This window comes from Zonotrichia albicollis, unplaced genomic scaffold, assembly GCF_047830755.1.
Source record: "Zonotrichia albicollis isolate bZonAlb1 unplaced genomic scaffold, bZonAlb1.hap1 Scaffold_117, whole genome shotgun sequence".
Lineage (NCBI taxonomy): Eukaryota > Metazoa > Chordata > Aves > Passeriformes > Passerellidae > Zonotrichia > Zonotrichia albicollis.
Window position 1 is genome coordinate 55,100 of NW_027428347.1, and position 23,724 is coordinate 78,823.

Below are 23,724 nucleotides of genomic sequence, written 5' to 3' on the forward strand. Positions count from 1 at the left end.
ACATTTTTGGGCTATTCTGGGATATTTTTGGGATATTTTTGGGACATTTTTGGGCTATTTCTGGGCTATTTTTGGGACATTTTTGGGCTATTTTTGGGCTGTTTCTGGGGGTTCTCACCTGGAGTTTTTGGGATATTTTTGGGAGATTTCTGGGATATTTCTGGGGTGTCTCACCTGGATTTTTTGGGATTTATTTGGGATATTTTTGGGACATTTTTGGGATATTTTTGGGATATTTTTGGGATATTTTCGGGATATTTTTAGGATTTATTTGGGATTTTCTGGGGATATTTCTGGGACATTTTGGGGATATTTCTGGGATATTTTTGGGATATTTTTGCGCTATTTTTGTGATATTTCTGGACATTTTTGGGCTATTTCTGGGCTATTTTTGGGACATTTTTGGGCTATTTCTGGGACATTTTTGGGCTATTTCTGGGCTATTTTTGGGACATTTTTGGGGACATTTCTGGGCTATTTCTGGGATATTTTTGGGACATTTTTGGGTTATTTTTGGGATATTTTTGGGATTTATTTGGGATTTTTTTTATATATTTCTGGATATTTCTGGGATATTTTTGGGCTATTTCTGGATATTTCTGGGATATTTTTGGGCTATTTTTGGGCTATTTTTGTGATATTTCTGGGACATTTTTGGGACATTTTTGGGCTATTTCTGGGCTATTTTTGGGACATTTTTGGGCTATTTCTGGGCTATTTTTGGGACATTTTTGGGACATTTCTGGGACATTTTTGGGGCCATTTCTGGGCCGTTTTTGTGGTTCCTCACCTGTTTTTTGGGCCCGTTCGGGCTCAGCAGCCGCAGCTTTGCCGGCTCGGGGCCGGAGCCCCCCGGGGCTGCCGCAGCTGCCGCAGGGAGGCGTCGCCGTACTGGATCCCCGAGCCCATGCGCTCTGGATCCAGCTCCCCTATGGAGGGAAAATGGGAATTTTGGGGTTCAAAAAGCCCCTAAAATATCCCCAAAATCCCCTCAAAAATCCCACAAAATTCCCTAAAAAATCCCACCAAAAATGCCCTCAAAAATTCCCCAAAATCACCCCAAAATCCCTCAAAAATACCCCAAAATCCCCTAAAAGTCCCACCTAAAATGCCCTAAATCACCCCAAAATACCAGGAAATTTGGGACCCCAAAATCCCCCAAAATCCCCTCAAATCCCCCCAAAAATCCATAAAATTCCCCCAAAAATCCCCTCAAAAATCCCCCCAAAATTCCCTAAAAATCCCACCAAAAACCTTCTAAATCACCCCAAAACCCCAGGAAATTTGGGACCCCAAAATCCCTAAAATCCCCTCAAAATATCTGGAATTTTTAGGGTTCCAAAATCCCCCAAAAATTCTCTAAAATCCCCTCAAAAATCACCCAAAAATCCCCCAAAATTCCCTAAAATCCCACCAAAAGTCCCCCAAAATTCTCCCCAAACCCAGGAAATTTGGGATCCCAAAATCCCCTAAAATCCAAAAAAAATCCTCTAAAAATCCCCAAAATCCCCTCCAAAAATCCGGGATTTTTAGGGTTCCTAAATCCCCTAAAATCCCCCAAAATGCCCCAAAACCCCAGGAAATTTGGGATCCCAAAATCCCCTAAAAGCCCAGAAACCCCATCAAAAAAATTTGGGATTTTAGGGTTCCAAAATCCCCAAAAATCCCCCCAAAAATCCGTAAAATTCCCCAAAAATCCCCAAAAAATAAAAAAAATTTCCCAAAAATCCCCAAAAAATCCATTAAAATCTCAAAAAAATCCTCAAAATTCCCCAAAAAATCCCCAAAATCCCAAAAAATAAAAAAAAAATCCCCAAAAAATTCCAAAAAATTCCCCAAAAAAATCCCAAAAAGTCCCAAAAAATCCCAGAAAAATCCCATAAAATTCCCAAAATTCCCAAATTACCGGACTCGATTTTGTTGAGGATGCTGCGGGCGCATTTCAGGAACCACAAAATTCCCAAAATTCCCCCCAATTTTTTTCTCCAACCCCTCCCAATTCCCAAATCCCAAAATTCCCATAAATTCAAAAAAAAATCCCAAAAAATCCCAAAAATAAAAAAAATCCCAAAAAATTCCCAAAAAATAAAAAAAATCCAAAACCCCCAAAAATCCCAAAAAATCCCAAAAAATTCCCAAAAATCCCCAAAAAATCCCCAAAAATCCCAAAAAATCCCCCAATAATCTCCAAAAAAATCCCCCAAAAATCCCCAAAAAATCCCCAATAATCTCCAAAAATCCAAAAAAATCCCAAAAAATCCCAAAAAAATCCCCCAAAAAATCCCCAGAGAATAAAAAAAATCCCCAAAAATTCCATTAAAACGTCAAAAAAATCCTCAAAAAATCCCTAAAATCCCAAAAATTCCCAAAAATCCAAAAAAAAATCCCCAAAAAATCACCAAAAAATTCCCAAAAAATCCCCCCAAAAAAATCCAAAACAAATCCCCCAAAATATCCATTAAAATCCTCAAAAAATCCCTAAAAAATCCTCAAAAAATCCCCAGAAATAAAAAAAAAATCCCCAAAAAATCCATTAAAATCCCAAAAAAATTCCCAAAAATCCCAAAAAACCCCCAAAAAATCCCAAAAATTCCATTAAAATCTCAAAAAATTCCCCAAAAATCCCAAAAAATCCCCAAAAATCCCAAAAAAATTTCCCAAAAAAATCCCCAGAAAATAAAAAAAAAAAATCCCCAAAAATTCCATAAAAATCTTAAAAAAATCCTCAAAAAATCCCCAAAAAATCCCCCAAAATCCAAAAAAATCCCCAAAAAAAATCCCAAAAAATTCCCAAAAAATCCCAAAAAAATCTCAAAAAATTCCCAAAAAAATCCTCAGAAAATCAAAAAAAATCCCCAAAAAGTCCCCCAAAATCTCAAAAAAATCCCCAAAAATTCCAAAAAATCCCTAAAAATCCCCAAAAATTTCCCAAAAAACGCCAAAAATCCCAAAAAATCCTCAAAAAATCCCCAAAAAATCCCAAAATATCCCAAAAAAATCCCCAAAAAATCCCAAAAAATTAAAAAAAAATCCCCCAAAAAATCCAAAAATTCCCAAAAAATCCCAAAGAAAATCCCCAGAAAATAAAAAAAAATCCCCAAAAATTCCATTAAAATCTCAAAAAATCCCAAAAAAATCCAAAAAATCCCAAAAAAATTCCCAAAAATCCAAAAAATCCCAAAAAAATCCCCCAAAAATCCCAAAAATTCCCCAAAAATCCCAAAAAAATTCCCAAAAAATTCCCAAAAATCCCCAAAAAATCCAAAAAATCCCAAAAAGTCCCAAAAATTTCCAAAAAATTCCATAAAATTCCCCAAATTCCGAGTTTCCGTTACCGGACTCGATTTTGTTGAGGATGCTGCGGGCGCATTTCAGAAACCCCAAAATTCCCCCCAATTTTTGTTCTCCAACCCCTCCCAATTCCCAAATCCCAAATCCCAAAAATTCCCATTAATCCCAAAAAAATCCCCCAAAAATCCCAAAAAATCCCCAAAAAACCCAAAAAAATTCCCAAACAATAAAAAAAAATTCTCCAAAAATCCCAGACAAATCCAAAAAAAATCCCCAAAAAATCCGCAAAAAATCCAAAATTCCCAAAAATCCAAAAAAATCCCAAAAAATCCCCCAAAATCCAAAAAAAAAAAATCCCAAAAAAATCAAAAAAAAAATCCGCAAAAAATAAAAAAAAATCCCAAAAAAATCCCAAAAAAAATCCTCAGAAAATAAAAAAAAATCCCCAAAAAATCCAATAAAATCTCAAAAAAATCCCAACAAAATCCCAAAAAATCCCAAAAAAATCCCCAAAATTCCCAAAAAATCCCATAAAATTCCCAAAATTCCCGAATTTCCGTTACCAGACTCGATTTTGTTGAGGATGCTGCGGGCGCATTTCAGAAACCCCAAAATTCCCAAAATTCCCCCCAATTTTTGTTCTCCAACCCCTCCCAATTCCCAAATCCCAAATCCCCAAAATTCCCATAAATTCCAAAAACATCCCAAAAAAATCCCAAAAAATCCCCAAAAATAAAAAAAATCCCCAAAAAATCCCAAAAAAATTCCCATAAAAATCCCACAAAAAATACCCTAAAAATCCCAAAAAATTCCAAAAAATTCCAAAAAAGTTCCCAAAAAAATCCCCAGAAAATAAAAAAAAAAAATCCCCCAAAAATCCATTAAAATCTCAAAAAAATCCTCAAAAAAATCCCTAAAAATCCCCAAAATTCCAAAAAAAAAAAAAATCCCCAAAAAATTCCCAAAAATCAAAAAAAAAATCCCAAAAATCCCCAAAAAATCCCAAAATCCCAAAAAATTCCCCAAAAACTCCCAATAAAATTCCCAAAAAACTTTCCAAAAAAGCCCGAAAAATCCCAAAAAATCCCATTAATTCCCAAAAATTCCCCCCAAAAACTGTCAAGAAATCCCAAAAAATCCAAAAAAATTCCCAAAAAAATCCCCAAAAATCCCAAAAAAAATCCCAAAAAATTCCCAAAAAATCCCAAAAATTCCCAAAAAATTCCATAAAATTCCCAAAATTCCCGAATTACCGGACTCGATTTTGTTGAGGATGCTGCGGGCGCATTTCAGGAACCCCAAAATTCCCAAAATTCGCCCCAATTTTTGTTCTCCAATCTCTCCCAATTCCCAAATCCCAAATCCCAAAAATTCTCATAAATTCCAAAAACATCCCAAAAAAATCCCAAAAATCCCCAAAATAAAAAAAATCCCCTAAAAATCCCAAAAAATTCCAAAAAAATTCCCAAAAAAGTTCCAAAAAAATCCCAGAAAATAAAAAAAATTCCAAAAAAATCCATTACAATCTCAAAAAAATCCTCAAAAATCCCCCAAAAATTCCCCAAAATAAAAAAAAATCCCCAAAAAATCCCCAAAAATCCCCAAAAAATCCCAAAAAAATCCCAAAAAATCCCAAAAAAATTCCCAAAAAATTCCCAAAAATCCCCAAAAAATCCCCAAAAAATCCATTAATTCCCTAAAAATCCCCAAAAATCCCCAAAAAAATCCCCAAAAAATCCAAAAAAAATTCCCCAAAAAATAAAAAAAATCCCAAAAAATCCTCAAAAAAAATTCCCCAAAAAATCCACAGAAAATCCCAAAAAATCCCAAAAAATCCCAAAAAATCCCAAAAAAATCCCCAGAAAATCCAAAAAATCCCCAAAAATTCCATTAAAATCTCAAAAAAATCCCAAAAAATCCCAAAAAATCCCCAAAAATCCCCAAAAAAATCCCCCAAAAAATCCAAAAAATTCCAAAAAATTCCCAAAAATCCCAAAAAAATCCTCAAAAATCCCAAAAAATCCAAAAAATCCCCAAAAATCCCCAAAAATTCCCCAAAAAATCCCCAAAAATTCCAAAAAAATTCCCAAAAAATTCCCAAAAAATTCCCATAAATTCCCAAATTACCGGACTCGATTTTGTTGAGGATGCTGCGGGCGCATTTCAGAAACCCAAAATTCCCAAAATTCCCCCCAATTTTTGTTCTCCAACCCCTCCCAATCCCAAATCCCAAAAATTCCCATAAATTCCAAAAAAATCCCAAAAAAATCCCAACAAAATCCAAAAAAAACCCAAAAAATAAAAAAAAAATCCCCAGAAAATCAAAAAAATCCCAAAAATAAAAAAAATCCCAAAAAATCCCCCAAAAAATCCCCAGAAAATCCCCAAAAATCCAAAAAATCCCAAAAAATTCCCTAGAAAATAAAAAAAAATCCCCAAAAAATCCATAAAAATCTCAAAAAAATCCTCAAAAAATCCCCAAAAAATCCCCCAAAATCCAAAAAAATCCCCCCAAAAAATCCCAAAAAATTCCCAAAAAATCCCCAAAAAATCCAAAAAAATCCAAAAATCCAAAAAAATTCCCAAAAAAATTCCCAAATATCCCCAAAAATTCCCAGAAAAAAAAAACAATCCCCAAAAAATCCATTAAAATCTAAAAAAAATCCTAAAAAAATCCAAAAAAAATCCCAAAAATTCCAAAAATCCAAAAAAATCCAATAAACCACAAAATACAAAAAACCAAAAAAATCCAAAAAACCCCCAAAAATCCCCAAGCAAATCCCAAAAAAATTCCCAAAAAAAAAATCCGCAAAAAATTCCCCAAAAATCCCCCAAAATCCCCAAAAAACCCCAAAAAAGTTCCCAAAAATCCCCAAAAATACAAAAAAAAAATCCAAAAAAAATCCCAAAACCATCCCAAAAAATCCAGGTGAGATCTCACCCCAAACATAAAAAAAATCCACAAAAAATCCAAAACAAAATCCCAAAAACAATCCTCCAAAAAATCCCCAAAAATCCCAAAAAAATCCCAAAAAAAATCTCAAAAAAATTCCCAAAAAATCCACAGAAAATCCAAAAAAATCCCCAAAAAGTCCCCCAAAATCTCCAAAAAATCGCCAAAAATTCCAAAAAATCCCCAAAAATCCCCAAAAAATTCCCAAAAACGCCAAAAATCCCAAAAAAAAAATCCCAGAAAATCCAAAAAAATTCACAAAAAATTCCCAAAAAATCCAAAAAAAATCTCAAAAAAAATCCCAAAAAATCCCTAGATAATCAAAAAAAATCCCCAAAAAATCAATTAAAATGTAAGAGAAATCCTCAAAAAATCCCTAAAATTCCAAAAAAATCTCAAAACCCCCCCCCCCCCCCAAAAAATCCCATTAATTCCCAAAAAATTCCCAAAGAATTCCCCAAATTCCCAAATTACCGGACTCGATTTTGTTGAGGATGCTGCGGGCGCATTTCAGAAACGCCTCCTCCACGTTCTCGCCCGTCAGCGCGCTCGTCTCCAGGAACATCAGCTCTGCCGCCAAAATTCCATCAGAATTCCCACATTTCCATCGGAATTCCCACATTTCCATCAAAATTCCCAAATTTTTATCAGGAATTCCCAAGTTTTCATCGAAATTCCCATAAAAACCCTCAAAATTCCCAAATTTCCATCGGAAATTCCCAAATAAAACTCCAAATTTCCATCGGAATTCCCAAATTTCCATAGGAGTTTCCAAATTTTACGTCAGAAATTCCCAAGTTTTCCATCAGGAATTCCATAAAACCTCAAAATTCCCAAATTTCCAATCGGGAATTTCCAATTTCCCATCAGGAATTCCCAAATTCCCATCGGGAAATCCCAAATAAATATAAAAATTCCCAAATTTCCATCGGAATGCCCAAATTTCCATCGGAATTTCCCAGATTTCCATTGGGAATTCCGGAAAACCTCAAAATTCCCTCTGGGATTCCCCCCGAGAATTCCATTATTCCCAATGGGAATCTTCCCAGAAATTCCCACAGGATCCCAGAATTCCAATGGGAATCTTCCCAGAAATTCCCAAAGGATCCCAGAATTCCCACCTGGAATTCCCAATGGGAATTTATCCGGGATCCCGGAATTCCCAAGAGGAATTCCCACAGGATCCCAGAATTCCCAACCTGGAATTTCCACTGGGAATCCATCCAGAATTCCCAATAGGAATTCCCAAAGGATCCCATTATTCCCAATGGGAATCTTCCCAGAAATTCCCAATAGGAATTTATCCAGGATTCCAGAATTCCAAACAGGAACTCCCAAAGGATTCCAGAATTCCCAACCTGGAATTCCCACTGGGAATTTATCCGGGATCCCAGAATTCCCAATAGGAATTCCCAAATAATCTGAGTATTCCCAATGGGAATTTATCCAGGATCCCAGAATTCCCAATGGGAATTCCCACAGGATCCCATTATTCCCAATGGGAATCTTCCCAGAATTCCCAACCTGGAATTCCCACTGGGAATCCATCCCTGATCCCAGAATTCCCAATAGGAATTCCCAAAGGATCTCAGAATTCCCAATGGGAATCTTCCCAGAATTCCCAACCTGGAATTCCCAATGGGAATCCATCCCTGATCCCAGAATTCCCAATGGGAATTCCCAAAGAATCCCGGTATTCCCAATGGAAATCTTCCCAGAAATTCCCACCTGGAATTCCCACTGGGAATTTATCCAGGATTCCAGAATTCCCAATGGGAATTCCCAAAGGATCCCATTATTCCAAATGGGAATCTTCCCAGGAATTCCCAAAGGATCCCAAAATTCCCGCCTGAAATTCCCACTGGGAATCCATCCCTGATCCCAGAATTCCCAATGGGAATTCCCAAAGAATCTGAGTATTCCCAATGGGACTCTTCCAGAAATTCCCAAAGGATCCCATTATTCCCAATGGGAATCCTCCCAGAAATTCCCACCTGGAATTCCCACTGGGATTTTATGCAGGATCCCAGAATTCCCAATAGGAATTCCCACAGGATCCCAGCATTCCCAACCTGGAATTCCCAATGGGAATCCATCCCTGATCCCAGAATTCCCAATGGGAATTCCCAAAGAATCCCGGTATTCCCAATGGAAATCTTCCCAGAATTCCCGCCTGGAATTCCCAATGGGAATTTATCCGGGATCCCAGAATTCCCAATAGGAATTCCCAAAGGATCCCAGAATTCCCAACCTGGAATTCCCACTGGGAATTTATCCAGGATCCCAGAATTCCTAATGGGAATTCCCAGAGGATCCCATTATTCCCAATGGGAATCTTCCCAGAAATTCCCAAAGAATCCCAAAATTCCTGCCTGGAATTCCCACTGGGAATCCATCCAGAATTCCCAATAGAAATTCCCAGAGGATCCCAGAATTCCCAATGGGAATCTTCCCAGAAATTCCCAACCTGGAATTCCCACTGGGAATTTATCCAGGATCCCAGAATTCCCAATAGGAATTCCCACAGGACCCCACTATTCCCAATGGGAATCTTCCCAGGAATTCCCAACCTGGAATTCCCACTGGGAATTTATCCCTGATCCCAGAATTCCCAATAGGAATTCCCCACAGAATCCCGGAATTCCCAATGGGAATTTATCCAGGACCCCAGAATTCCCACCTGGAATTCCCACTGGGAATCCATCCAGAATTCCCAATGGGAATTTATCCAGGATCCCAGAATTCCCAATAGGAATTCCCACAGGATCCCAGAATTCCCGCCTGGAATTCCCACTGGGAATCCATCCAGAATTCCCAATAGGAATTCCCACAGGATCCCATTATTCCCAATGGGAATCTTCCCAGAAATTCCCAGAGGATCCCAGAATTCCCAACCTGGAATTCCCACTGGGAATCCATCCAGAATTCCCAATGGGAATTTATCCAGGATCCCAGAATTCCCAATAGGAATTCCCAAAGAATCCGAGTATTCCCACTGGGAATCCATCCCTGATCCCAGAATTCCCAATAGGAATTCCCAGAGGATCCCAGAATTCCCGCCTGGAATTTCCACTGGGAATCCATCCAGAATTCCCAATAGGAATTCCCACAGGATCCCATTATTCCCAATGGGAATCTTCCCAATTTTTCCTCTTTTCACCCCGTTTTTCCCAATATTTCCCTTTTTCCCCCCAATTTTTCCCAATCTTTTCCCTTTTTCACCCCATTTTTCCCCAGTTTTTCTCCCATTTTTCCCCATTTTTCTCCCAATTTTCCCCCATTTTTTCATATTTTTCCCATTTCTTTCACATTTTTTTTCCCATTTTTTTCCATTATTTCATATTTTTCCCCATTTTTTCCCAATTTCCCGTTTTTCTCACCGTTTTCCTGCGCAAACCACGACGCCTCCAGGAAGGTCACCTCATTTTCCCCCAGTTTTTATCCCATTTCCCCCATTTTTTTCCCCATTTTTTTCCCATTATTTCATATTTTTCCCCCATTTTTTGATATTTTTTAATATTTTTCCCAATTTCCCGTTTTTCCTGCACAAACCTCGACGCCTCCAGGAACGTCCCCCCATTTCCCCCCAGTTTTTATCCCATTTTCCCCCATTATTATTTGATATTTTTCCCTATTATTATTTGATTTTTTTCCCTATTTTTTCCCTATTTTTTCCCCCATTTCTTCCCCATTATTTCATATTTTTCCCTATTTTTTCCCCATTATTTCCCCATTTTTTCCCATTTTTTGCTTTTTTTTTTTCCATTTTTTCCCATTTCCCCACATGGTTTTCCTGCACGAACCTCAACACCTCCAGGAACATCACCCCATTTTCCCTCCAGTTTATTTCCAATTTTCCCCCATTTATTCATATTTTTCCCTACTTTTCCCCATTTTTTTCCCCATTTTTTTCCCCATTTTTTCCCCATTATTTCATATTTTTCCCCCATTTTTCATTTTTTTCCCATTTTTTCCCAATTTCCCGTTTTTCTGCACAAACCTCGACACCTCCAGGAACATCACCCCATTTCCCCCCAGTTTATATCCAATTTTTCCCCATTTTTCCCCGGTTTTTTCCCATTTTTTCATATTTTTCCCTATTTTTTCCCATTTTTTTCCCATTCTTGCATATTTTTTCAATTTTTTCCCGTTTTCCCGTGTTTTGTCACCGTTTTCCTGCACGAACCTCAACGCCTCCAGGAACGTCACCCCATTTCCCCATTTTTCCCCATTTTCATCCAATTTTTTATCCCCAGTTTTTATCCAATTTTCCCCCATTTTTTCCCCATTTTTCCCTATTTTTTTTCCCATTATTTCATATTTTTTCCTATTTTTTCCCCGGATTTTTTTCCCATTATTTCATATTTTTTCCCCATATTTTGCTATTTTTTCCCAATTTCCCTTTTTTCACCCCATTTTCCCAATTTTTCCTCTTTTCCCCCCATTTTTTCCCATTTTTTTGTATTTTTTCTCCCATTTTTTCCCCATTTTTTGCCATTTTTCCCAATTTCCCATTTTTCTCACCATTTTCCTGTGCAAACCTCAACACCTCCAGGAACGTCACCCCATTTCCCCCCAGTTTATTTCCAATTTCCCCCATTTTTTCATATTTTTCCCCCTTTTTTTTCACACTTTTTTCCCGTTTTTTTCCCTATTTTTCCCCCCCATTTTTTATCCAATTTTCCCCCATTTCTTCCCCATTATTTCATATTTTTCCCTATTTTTTCCCCATTATTTCCCCATTTTTTCCCATTTTTTTTGTATTTTTTCTCCCATTTTTTCCCCATTTTTCCCCATTTTTTTCACATTTTTTTCCCATTATTTCATTTTTTTCCCCATTTTTCCCCATTTTTCCCATTTTCCCATTTTCCTCACCATTTTCCTGTGCAAACCTCGACGCCTCCAGGAACGTCACCCCATTTCCCCCCAGTTTTTATCCAATTTTCCCCCATTATTATTTGATATTTTCCCCATTATTATTTGATTTTTTCCCTATTTTTTCCCTATTTTTTTCCCTATTTTTTCCCCCCAGTTTTTATCCAATTTTCCCCCATTTTTTCCCCATTATTTCATATTTTTCCCTATTTTTTCCCCATTTTTTTGCTTTTTTTTTTTTTCCATCTTTTCCCAATTTCCCATTTTTCCTGTGTGAACCTCAACACCTGCAGGAACATCACCCCATTTTCCCCCAGTTTATTTCCATTTTTTCCCCGTTTTTTTCCAATTTTCCCCCATTTTTTCCCATTTTTCTCCATTTTTTTCCCATTTTTTTCCCGTTTTTTTCCATTTTTTCATATTTTCTCCCCATTTTTCCCAATTTCCCATTTTCCTCACCGTTTTCCTGAGCAAACCTCGACACCTCCAGAAACGTCACCCCATTTCCCCCCAGTTTATTTCCAATTTTCCCCCATTTTTTCCCCATTTTTCCCTATTTTTCCTTATTTTTTCCCCATTTTTCCCCATTTTTTCATATTTTCTCCCATTTTTCCCAATTTCCCGTGTTTCCTCACCATTTTCCTGTGCAAACCTGGACGCCTCCAGGAACGTCACCCCATTTTCCCATTTTTCCCCATTTTTATCCAATTTTTTATCCCCAATTTTTATCCAATTTTCCCCCATTTTTTCATATTTTTTCCTATTTTTTCCCCGGATTTTTTTCCCATTATTTCATATTTTTTCCCCATATTTTGCTATTTTTTCCCAATTTCCCTTTTTTCACCCCATTTTTTCCCAATCTTTTCCCTTTTTCACCCCATTTTTCACCCCATTTTTTCCCATTTTTCTCCCAATTTTCCACCATTTTTTCCCATTATTTCATATTTTTTTTTCACCATTTTTCCCCATTTTTCCCCATTTTCCCCCATTTTTTCATATTTTTCCTTATTTTTTCCCGTTTTTTTCCATTATTTCATATTTTCTCCCATTTTTTCCCAATTTCCCATTTTTCTCACCATTTTCCTGCACAAACCTTGACGCCTCCAGGAACGTCACCGCCAATGATCCCAAACCCCATTTCCCTCATTTTTCCCCAATTTTCTCCATTTTTTATCCAATTTTCCCCCATTTTTTTCCCATTATTTCATTTTTTTCCCCCATTTTTTTATATTTTTTCCCAATTTCCTGTTTTTCTCACCATTTTCCTGCACAAACCACGACGCCTCCAGGAACATCACCCCATTTCCCCCCAGTTTTTATCCAATTTCCCCCCATTTTCCCCTATTTTTTTCCCATTATTTCATATTTTTTCCCTATTTTTTCCCATTATTTCATATTTTTTTCCCCCATTTTTTCATGGTTTTTTCCCTATTTTTTCCCCCATTATTTCATATTTTTTCCCCATTTTTTCCCCATTTTTCCCTATTTTTTCCCCATTTTTTCCCCATTTTTTCCCCGTTTTTTCCCATAATTTCATTTTTTTTCCCCATTATTTCATATTTTTTGATATTTTTCCCATTTTCCCGTGTTTCCTCACCATTTTCCTGTGCAAACCTCGACGCCTCCAGGAACATCACCCCATTTCCCTCCAGTTTATTTCCAATTTTCCCCCATTTTTTCCCTGTTTTTTCCCCATTTTTTCACATTTTTCCCTATTTTTTTCCCGTTTTTTTCCCATTATTTCATTTTTTTTCCTGTTTTTTGCCATTTTTTCCCAATTTCCCGTTTCCTCACCGTTTTCCTGCGCGAATCTCGACACCTCCAGGAACGTCACCCCATTTCCCCCCAGTTTTTATCCAATTTTCCCCCATTTTTTCCCATTATTTCATATTTTTTCCCCATTTTTATCCAATTTTTTATCCCCCATTTTTCCTTATTTTTTTCCCCATTATTATTCCATATTTTTCCCTATTTTTTCCCCATTATTATTTCATATTTTTTCCCCATTTTTTGATATTTTTTGCTATTTTTCCCAATTTCCCGTTTTTTCCACACTGTTTTCCTGCAACGCCTCCAGGAATGTCACCCCATTTCCCCCCAGTTTATTTCCAATTTTCCCCCATTTATTCATATTTTTCCCCTTTTTTTTCACATTTTTTTCCCGTTTTTTCCTATTATTTCATTTTTTTTCCCCATTTTTTCATATTTTTCATATTTTCTCCCATTTTTCCCAATTTTCCATTTTCCTCACCATTTTCCTGAGCAAACCTCGACGCCTCCAGGAACGTCACCTCCCTCTCGCCCTCCAGGTCCTTCTTGTTGCCGCACAGGATGATGACGATGTTGGGGCTGGCCAGGGTGCGCGCGTCCGTCAGCCACTGCGCCAGCGCGTTGTACGTCTCCCTGCTGGAAATTGGGGGAAAAACAGAGAAAAATGTGAAAAAACGGGAAAAAACGAGAGGAAAATGTGAAAAAACGGGAAAAAAATGGGAAAAAACGGAAAAAAACGGAGAAAAAATGGCCCAAAAATGGCCCAAAATGTTGTAAATGGACAGGATGATGTCATAGGCAATGAGTCAGTGGGTTGGATGTCTCCCAGCTGGGAATTGGGGGGAAAAACAGAAATAAATGGGAAAAAAATGTGAAAAAACGGGAAAAAAATGGGAAAAAAAAGGGAAAAAATGGGAAAAAACAGGAAAAAAATGGCCCAAAAATGTCACAAATTGACAGGATGATGTCATAGGCAATGGGTCAGTGGGTTGGATGTGTCATGGATGGGTTTGGGGGGAAAAATGGGAAAAAAATTAAAGAAAAATGTGAAAAAACGGGAAAAAAATGGGAAAAAACGGGAAAAAAACGGAAAAAAACGGAGAAAAAATGGCCCAAAAATGGCCCAAAAATGTCATAAATGGACAGGATGATGTCATAGCTAGGGGATCAAGAGTGTTGGAGGTTTCATGGATGGGTTTGGGGGGAAAAATGGGGAAAAAAATGGGGAAAAAAATGTGAAAAAATGGGAAAAAAATGTGAAAAAACGGAAAAAAACGGAGAAAAAATGGCCCAAAAATGTCATAAATGGACAGGATGATGTCACAGCCACTGCGCCAGCGCGTTGTACGTCTCCCTGCTGGAAATTGGGGACAAAAACACAAAAAAAGGGAAAAAACCAGAGAGAAAGGTGAAAAAATGGGAAAAAAATGGGAAAAAATGGGAAAAAAATGGGAAAAAACGGAAAAAAAACGGAGAAAAAATGGCCCAAAAATGGCCCAAAAATGTCATAAATTGACAGGATGATGTCATAGGCAATGGGTCAGTCTGTGGTACGTCTCCCTGCTGGGAATTGGGGGGAAAAAACCAAAAAATGAGAGAAAAAGGTGAAAATACGGGAAAAAAATGGGAAAAAATGGGAAAAATACAGGAAAAAAATGGCCCAAAAATGTCACAAATGGACAGGATGATGTCATAGGCAATGGGTCAGTGGGTTGTACGTCTCCCGGCTGGGAAAAACACAAAAAACGGGAAAAAAACAGAGAAAAACGTGAAAAAAATGGGAAAAAACGGGAAAAAAACGGAAAAAAATGGCCCAAAAATGGCCCAAAAATGTCATAAATGGACAGGATGATGTCACAGCCACTGCGCCAGCGCGTTGTACGTCTCCTGGCTGGGATTGGGGACAGAAACCCAAAAAATGGGAAAAAATGAGAGAAAAAAGTGAAAAAATGGGAAAAAACGGGAAAAAAAAACGGGAAAAAATGGAAAAAAAATTGGAAAAAAATGGCACCAAAATGTCATAAATTGATACGGTGAGGTCATAGATTCACATGGTGATGTCATAGGCAATGGGTCAGTGGGTTGGATGTCTCATGGATGGGACTGGGGGGAAAAATGGGAAAAAACGAGAGAAAAATGTGAAAAATGGGAAAAAAATGTGAAAAAACGGGAAAAAAAACGGGAAAAAAATGGGAAGAAATGGCCCAAAAATGTCATAAATTGACACAATTAGGTCATAAATGGACAGGATGATGTCACAGCCACTGCGCCAGCGCGTTGTACGTCTCCCTGCTGAAATTGGGGGAAAAACCCAAAAAAACAGAGAAAAATGTGAAAAAATGGGAAAAAACCAGAGAAAACCGTGAAAAAACGGGAAAAAAATGTGAAAAAAACGGAAAAAAACGGGGAAAAAATGGCCCAAAAATGTCATAAATGGACAGGATGATGTCACAGCCACTGCGCCAGCGCGTTGTACGTCTCCCTGCTGAAATTGGGGGGAAAAAACCAAAAAATGGGAAAAAAACAGAGAGAAAGGTGAAAAAATGGGAAAAAACGGGAAAAAAAAGGGAAAAAATAGGGAAAAACGGGAAAAAAATGGGAAAAAAGGGGGAAAAAATGGCCCAAAAATGTCATAAACTGACAGGATGATGTCATAGGCAATGGGTCAGTGGGTTGGATGTGTCATGGATGGGTTTGGGGGGAAAAAAGGGGAAAAAATGGGAAAAAACGGGAAAAAAATGGGAAAAAATGGCTCAAAAATACAAGAAATTCACAGGATGATGTCATCAATGCACATGGTGATGTCACAGCCACTGCGCCAGCGCGTTGTACGTCTCCCGGCTGGAATTGGGGACAGAAACCCAAAAAACAGGAAAATAATGTGAAAAAATGGGAAAAAACGGGAAAAAAATGGGAAAAAACGGAAAAAAACGGAGAAAAAATGGCCCAAAAATAGCCCAAAAATGGCCCAAAAATGTCATAAATGGACAGGATGATGTCATAGGCAATGGGTCAGTGGGTTGGATGTGTCATGGATGGGTTTGGGGTGAAAAACCCAAGAAACGGGAAAAAACGAGAGAAAAATGGGAAAAAATGGAAAAAAAAACGGGAAAAAATGGCTCAAAAACGGCCCAAAAATGTCATAAATGGACAGGATGATGTCATAGGCAATGGGTCAGTGGGTTGTACGTCTCCCGGCTGGGAAAACACAAAAAACGGGAAAAAATGGGAAAAAACGGGGAAAAAACGGGGAAAAAATGGGGAAAAATGTGAAAAAACGGGAAAAAAATGGGAAAAAACGGGAAAAAAACGGCTCAAAAATGTCATAAATTGACACAATGACGTCACAAATGGACAGGATGATGTCATAGGCAATGGATCAGTGGGGTGGAGGTCTCATGGATGGGTTTGGGGTGAAAAATGGGGAAAACGGGAAAAAAATGGGAAAAAATGGGAAAAAACGGCACCAAAATGTCATAAATTGATATGGTGATGTCATACATTCCCATGGTGATGTCATAGGCAATGGGTCAGTCTGTGGTACATCTCCCTGCTGGGAATTGGGGGGGAAAACCCAAAAAAAGGGAAAAACGAGAAAAAAATGGGAAAAAATGGGGAAAAAAAGGGAAAAAAACGGGAAAAAAATGGCCCAAAAATGTCATAAATGGACAGGATGATGTCACAGGCAATGGGTCAGTGGGTTGCACGTCTCCCGGCTGGGAAATGAGGTGAAAAATGGGAAAATTGGGAAAAGAATGTGAAAAAACGGGAAAAAAATGTGAAAAAATGGGAAAAAACGGGAAAAAAATGTGAAAAAATGGCCCAAAAATGTCATAAATTGACAGGGTGATGTCATAGGCAATGGGTCAGTGTGTTGTACGTCTCCCTTCTGGGAATTGGGGGGAAAAAACCAAAAAATGGGAAAAAACGAGAAAGAAATGTGAAAAAACAGGAAAAAAACGGGAAAAAAATGGCCCAAAAATGTCATAAATGGACAGGATGATGTCATAGGCAATGGATCAGTGGGTTGGATGTGTCATGGATGGGATTGGGGACAGAAACCCAAAAAACGGGAAAAAACGAGAGAAAAATGGGAAAAAATGGGAAAAAAATGGGAAAAAATGGCACCAAAATGTCATAAATTGATACGGTGATGTCATAGATTCACATGGTGATGTCACAGCCACTGCGCCAGCGCCTTGTACGTCTCCCTGCTGAAATTGGGGTGAAAAACAGGAAAATTGGGAAAAAATGTGAAAAAACGGGAAAAAAATGGGAAAAAACGGGGAAAAAAAATGTGAAAAAACGGGAAAAAAAGGTGAAAAAATGGGAAAAAATGGGAAAAAACGGCACCAAAAATGTCATAAATTGACAGGATGATGTCACAGCCACTGCGCCAGCGCGTTGTACGTCTCCCGGCTGGAAAATTGGGACAGAAACGGGAAAATTGGGAAAAAATGTGAAAAAACGGGAAAAAAATGGGGAAAAATGGGAAAAAATGGGAAAAAATGGAAAAAAAATGGGAAAAAACGGGGAAAAAATGGCCCAAAAATGTCATAAATGGACAGGATGACATCATAGGCAATGGGTCATCTCATTGGATGTCTCATGGCTGGGGTTGGGGTGAAAAATGGCAGGAATGGGAAAAAAATGGGAAAAAAAGGTGAAAAAACGGGGAAAAAATGGGAAAAAATGGAAAAAAAACGGGAAAAAACGGCTGAAAAATACAAGAAATTCACAGGATGATGTCATAAATTGACAGGGTGATGTCATAGGCAATGGGTCAGTGGGTTGGATGTGTCATGGATGGGTTTGGGGGGAAAAATGGGTAAAAAATGAGAGAAAAATGGGAAAAAAGGGGAAAAAAATGTGAAAAAATGGGAAAAAATGGGAAAAAACGGGAAAAAAATGGGAAAAAAATGGGAAAAAATGGCCCAAAAATGTCATAAATGGACAGGATGATGTCACAGCCACTGCGCCAGCGCGTTGTACGTCTCCCGGCTGGAAATTGGGAACAAAAACAGGAAAATTGGGAAAAAATGAGAAAAAAGGGTGAAAAAATGGGAAAAAAACGGGAAAAAAATGGGAAAAAATGGCCCCAAAATGGCCCAAAAATGTCATAAATGGACAGGATGATGTCATAGGCAATGGGTCAGTGGGTTGGATGTGTCATGGATGGGTTGGGGTTGAAAAACCCAAAAAACGGGAAAAAACAAGAGAAAAATGGAAAAAAATGGGAAAAAAATGGGAAAAAAATGGGAAAAAAATGTCATAAATGAACAGGGTGATGTCACAGCCACTGTGCCAGCGCGTTGTACGTCTCCCGGCTGGAAATTGGGTGAAAAATCGGGAAAATGGGAAAAATTGAGAGAAAAATGTGAAAAAATGGGAAAAAACGGGAAAAAAATGGGAAAAAATGGAAAAAAACGGGAAAAAAACGGGAAAAAAATGTCATAAATAGACACAATTAGGTCATAAATGGACAGGGTGATGTCATAGGCAATGGGTCACTGGGTTGGATGTGTCATGGATGGGTTTGGGGTGAAAAATGGGGAAAAAATGAGAGAAAAATGTGAAAAAACAGGAAAAAAATGGGAATAAATGGGGAAAAATGGGAAAAAATGGGGAAAAATGGCCCAAAAATGTCATTAATTGACACAATGATGTCATAAATTGACAGGATGATGTCATAGCTAGGGGGTCAGTGGGTTGGATGTCTCATGGATGGGTTTGGGGGGAAAAATGTGAAAAAAACGGGAAAAAAATGGGAAAAAAATATAAGAAATTCATAGGATGATGTCATCAATGCACAGGATGATGTCATAGGCAATGGGTCAGTGGGTTGTACGTCTCCCGGCTGGGAATTGGGGACAAAAACCCAAAAAACGGGAAAAAAATGGGAAAAAAATGTGAAAAAAATGTGAAAAAACGGGGAAAAACGGCTGAAAAATACAAGAAATTCACAGGATGATGTCATCAATGCACATGGTGATGTCATAGGCAATGGATCAGTGGGTTGTACGTCTCCCGGCTGGGAAATTGGGTGAAAAATCGGGAAAATGGGAAAAATTGAGAAAGAAATGGGAAAAAATGGGAAAAAACGGGAAAAAAATGGGAAAAAAATGGGAAAAAATGGCCCAAAAATGTCATAAATTGACAGGATGATGTCATAGTTAATGAGTCAGTGGGTTGGATGTGTCATGGATGGGACTGGGGGGAAAAACAGGAAAATTGGGAAAAAATGGGAAAAAAATGTGAAAAAATGGGAAAAAACGGGAAAAAAATGTGAAAAAACGGGAAAAAACAGGAAAAAATGGCCCAAAAATGTCATAAATGGACAGGATGATGTCATAGGCAATGGGTCAGTGGGTTGGATGTGTCATGGATGGGTTTGGGGGGAAAAACGGGAAAAAACGAGAGAAAAATGGGAAAAAATGGCAAAAAAATGTGAAAAAACGGAAAAAAATGGCCCAAAAATGGCCCAAAAATGTCATAAATTGACAGGATGATGTCATAGCTAGGGGGTCAAGAGTGTTGGACATCTCATGGATGGGTTTGGGGTGAAAAATGGGAAAAAACGGGAAAAAATGAGAGAAAAATGTGAAAAAATGGGAAAAAAATGGGAAAACTGGGAAAAAACAGGAAAAAAATGGCCCAAAAATGTCATAAATGGACAGGATGATGTCATAGGCAATGGGTCAGTGGGTTGGATGTGTCATGGATGGGTTTGGGGGGAAAAATGGGAAAAAAATTAAAGAAAAATGTGAAAAAACGGGAAAAAAATGGGAAAAAAAGGGAAAAAAATGGGAAAAAAATGGCCCAAAAATGTCGTAAATGGACAGGATGATGTCATAGGCAATGGGTCAGTGGGTTGGATGGCTCATGGATGGGTTTGGGGGGAAAAAACCCAAAAAATGGGAAAAAAACAGAGAGAAAGGTGAAAAAATGAGAAAAAACGGGGAAAAAATGGGAAAAAAATCGGAAAAAATGGAAAAAAACGGGAGAAAAATGGCCCAAAAATGGCCCAAAAATGGCCCAAAAATGTCATAAATTGATACGGTGATGTCATAGATGCACATGGTGATGTCACAGCCACTGCGCCAGCGCGTTGTACGTCTCCCGGCTGGAATTGGAGGGAAAAACACAAAAAACGGGAAAAAAGGAGAAAGAAATGTGAAAAAACAGGGAAAAAATGGGAAACAAATGGGAAAAAAACGGGAAAAAATGTGAAAAAATGGCCCAAAAATGGCCCAAAAATGGCCCAAAAATGTCATAAATTGCCAGGATGATGTCATAGCTAGGGGGTCAGTGGGTTGGATGTCTCCCGGCTGGGATTGGGGGGAAAAACCCAAAAAACGGGAAAAAATGAGAGAGAAAGGTGAAAAAATGGGAAAAAACGGGAAAAAAAACGGGAAAAAATGGAAAAAAAACGGGAAAAAAATGGCCCAAAAATGGCCCAAAAATGTCATAAATGGACAGGATGATGTCACAGCCACTACGCCAGCGCGTTGTACGTCTCCCGGCTGGGAAATGGGTAAAAAAACACAAAAAAAGGGAAAAAAGAAGAGAGAAAGGTGAAAAAACGGGAAAAAAAACGGGAAAAAATGGAAAAAAACGGAGAAAAAATGGCCCAAAAATGTCATAAATTGTCACAATGATGACATACATTCCCATGGTGATGTCATAGGCAATGGGTCAGTGGGTTGGAGGTCTCATGGATGGGTTTGGGGGGAAAAATGGGGAAAAATGAGAGAAAAATGTGAAAAAACGGAAAAAAACGGAGAAAAAATGGCCCAAAAATGGCCCAAAAATGTCATAAATGGACAGGATGATGTCACAGCCACTGCGCCAGCGCGTTGTACGTCTCCCTGCTGGAAATTGGGGGGAAAAATGGGGAAAACAGGAAAAAACGAGAGAGAAATGTGAAAAAATGGGAAAAAACGGGAAAAAAATGTGAAAAAATGTGAAAAAACGGGAAAAAATGGGGAAAAAATGGCCCAAAAATGGCCCAAAAATGTCATAAGTGGACAGGATGATGTCATAGGAAATGGGTCAGCGCGTTGTACGTCTCCCGGCTGGAATTGGGGGGAAAAACAGGAAAATTGGGAAAAAATGAGAAAGAAATGGGAAAAAATGGGAAAAAAACAGGAGAAAACAGGAAAAAAATGGGAAAAAAAGGAAAAAAATGGCCCAAAAATGGCCCCAAAATGGCCCAAAAAATGTCATAAATTGACAGGATGATGTCATAGGCAATGGGTCAGTGGGTTGGATGTCTCATGGATGGGTTTGGGGGGAAAAAACGAGAGAAAAATGTGAAAAAATGTGAAAAAAATGGGAAAAAATGGGAAAAAATGGAAAAAAATGGGAAAAAAATGGGAAAAAATGGCTCGAAAATGTCATAAATGGACAGGATGATGTCATAGACACTGCGCCAGCGCGTTGTACGTCTCCCGGCTGGGAAAAACACAAAAAACGAGAGAAAAAGGTGAAAAAAGGAGAGAGAAAGGTGAAAAAATGGGAAAAAACGGGAAAAAAATGGGAAAAAATGGAAAAAAAACGGGAAAAAAATGTGAAAAAATGGCCCAAAAATGTCATAAATGGACAGGATGATGTCACAGCCACTGCGCCAGCGCGTTGTACGTCTCCCGGCTGGGAAAAACACAAAAAACGGGAAAAAAATGGGAAAAAACGGGAAAAAACGGGGAAAAAATGTGAAAAATTGGGAAAAAACAGAAGAAAAATGTGAAAAAATGGGAAAAAAATGGGAAAAAATGGGAACAAACGGCCCCAAAATGTCGTAAATTGACACAATTAGGTCATAAATGGACAGGATGATGTCATAGCTAGGGGGTCAGTGGGTTGGATGTCTCATGGATGGGTTTGGGGGGAAAAATGGGAAAAAAAGGGAAAAAAATGTGAAAAAATGGGAAAAAAATGGCCCAAAAATGTCATAAATGGACAGGATGATGTCATAGGCAATGGGTCAGTGTGTTGTACGTCTCCCGGCTGGAATTGGGGGGAAAAACAGGAAAATTGGGAAAAAACGAGAGAAAAATGTGAAAAAACGGGAAAAAATGGGAAAAAAACGGCTCAAAAACGTCATAAATTGACAGGATGATGTCATAAATGGACAGGATGATGTCATAGCTAGGGGGTCAGTGGGTTGGATGTCTCATGGATGGGTTTGGGGGGGAAAAATGGGGAAAAAATGAGAGAAAAATGTGAAAAAATGGGAAAAAAATGGGAAAAAATGGGAAAAAACGGGAAAAAAACGGGAAAAAAATGGCCCAAAAATGTCATAAATTGACAGGATGATGTCATAGGCAATGGGTCAGTGGGTTGGATGTCTCCCGGCTGGGATTGGGGACAAAAACAGGAAAATTGGGAAAAAACGGGAAAAAAATGTGAAAAAATGGGAAAAAAATGGGAAAAAACAGGAAAAAAATGGCCCAAAAATGTCATAAATTGACACAATGATGTCATACATTCCCATGGTGATGTCACAGGCAATGGATCAGTGGGTTGGAGGTCTCATGGATGGGTTTGGGGTGAAAAATAGGAAAAAAACGGGAGAAAAATGTGAAAAAATGGGAAAAAACGGCACCAAAATGTCGTAAATTGACACAATGACGTCATAAATTGACAGGATGATGTCATAGTTAATGGATCAGTGGGTTGGATGTCTCATGGATGGGTTTGGGGGAAAAAATGAGAGAAAATTGGGAAAAAATGTGAAAAAATGGGAAAAAACGGCCCCAAAATGTCATAAATTGCCACTGTGATGTTACAAATTATCATGGTGACGTCATCAATTTAGATAGTGATGTCATCGCCAATGGGTCAGTGCGTTGGTTTTGGGGTCAGAAATGGGAAAAAATGGGGGAGAAAAATGTGAAAAAATGGAAAAAAATTGGGTAAAAATGCCCCAAAAACGTCATAAATTCCCATGGTGACGTCATCAATTTAGGTCAGTGATGTCATCGGCAATGGGTCATCTCATTGGATGCCTTGGGCAGGGCTTTGATTTGGGGGCAGAAATCACAGAAATGGGAAAAAATGGGAAAAAATGGGAAAAAACAGCATGAAAAATACAAGAAATTCACACAATGACGTCATACATTCACAGGATGACGTCATAGGCGATGGGTCGGTGGGTTGGGTGCGTCATGGATGGGAATTGGGGTGAAAAACCCCAAAAACGGGGAAAAAAGTGGAAAAAATGGGAGAAAAAAGAGGAAAAATGGGAAAAAATGGCTCCAAAATAGAAGAAATTCACCTGGTGACGTCATACATGAACGTGGTGACGTCATGAATTGAGACAGTGACGTCACAGGCAGTGGGTCGGCGTTGGGGTCAGAAATGGGAACAATTGGGAGAAAAATGGGAAAAAATGACACCAAAAATGAAAGAATTTCGCATGGTGACGTCATCAATCGCCATGGTGACGTCATCAAGCTGCCTGGTGACGTCACACGCCTGCCCAGTGATGTCACAGATGCTTTGATGACGTCATAAACTCACGCTGTGACGTCACTGACCCACCTGGTGATGTCACAGATCCGTTGATGACATCATAGCTCCCCTCTGGTGACATCACAGATGCAGCTGATGATGTCACACACCCGTTGGTGACGTCATACCCTCACTTGATGACATAACCCACTTACTTGATGATGTCACTCAACCGTTGATGACATCACAGGTCAACTATGATGTCATAGATCTGGTGACGTCATCCACCCACCTGGATGACGTCACATTGGATTTGATGATGTCATGACCCAATCAATGACGTCATAGCCGAGTACCGTGACATCATACACGCATCCTGTGAC

General features: G+C 38.4%; 1 protein-coding gene across 5 annotated transcripts in view; it reads right to left on the reverse strand.

Moving 5' to 3' along the window:
* Positions 1 to 806: 806 nt before the first annotated feature.
* Positions 807 to 23,724, reverse strand: part of LOC141727359 (ras-related protein Rab-4B) — a 35,153-nt gene continuing 12,235 nt past the window's right edge. Inside the window, exons 5-8 of one of the 5 annotated variants that reach the window (XM_074533868.1) lie at positions 13,388 to 13,525; positions 10,769 to 10,785; positions 6,719 to 6,814; positions 807 to 929 (exon numbers count right to left, since the gene is read on the reverse strand). In XM_074533868.1, coding sequence (XP_074389969.1) covers positions 814 to 929; positions 6,719 to 6,814; positions 10,769 to 10,785; positions 13,388 to 13,525 — 367 coding nt within the window. In that variant the 3' untranslated portion in view covers positions 807 to 813. Of the gene's footprint in view, positions 930 to 6,718; positions 6,815 to 10,768; positions 10,786 to 11,119; positions 11,137 to 11,754; positions 11,772 to 12,716; positions 12,734 to 13,370; positions 13,526 to 23,724 lie in introns of all 5 variants that reach the window. The other 4 variants (XM_074533869.1, XM_074533870.1, XM_074533865.1 and 1 more) reach the window with 4 other exon arrangements.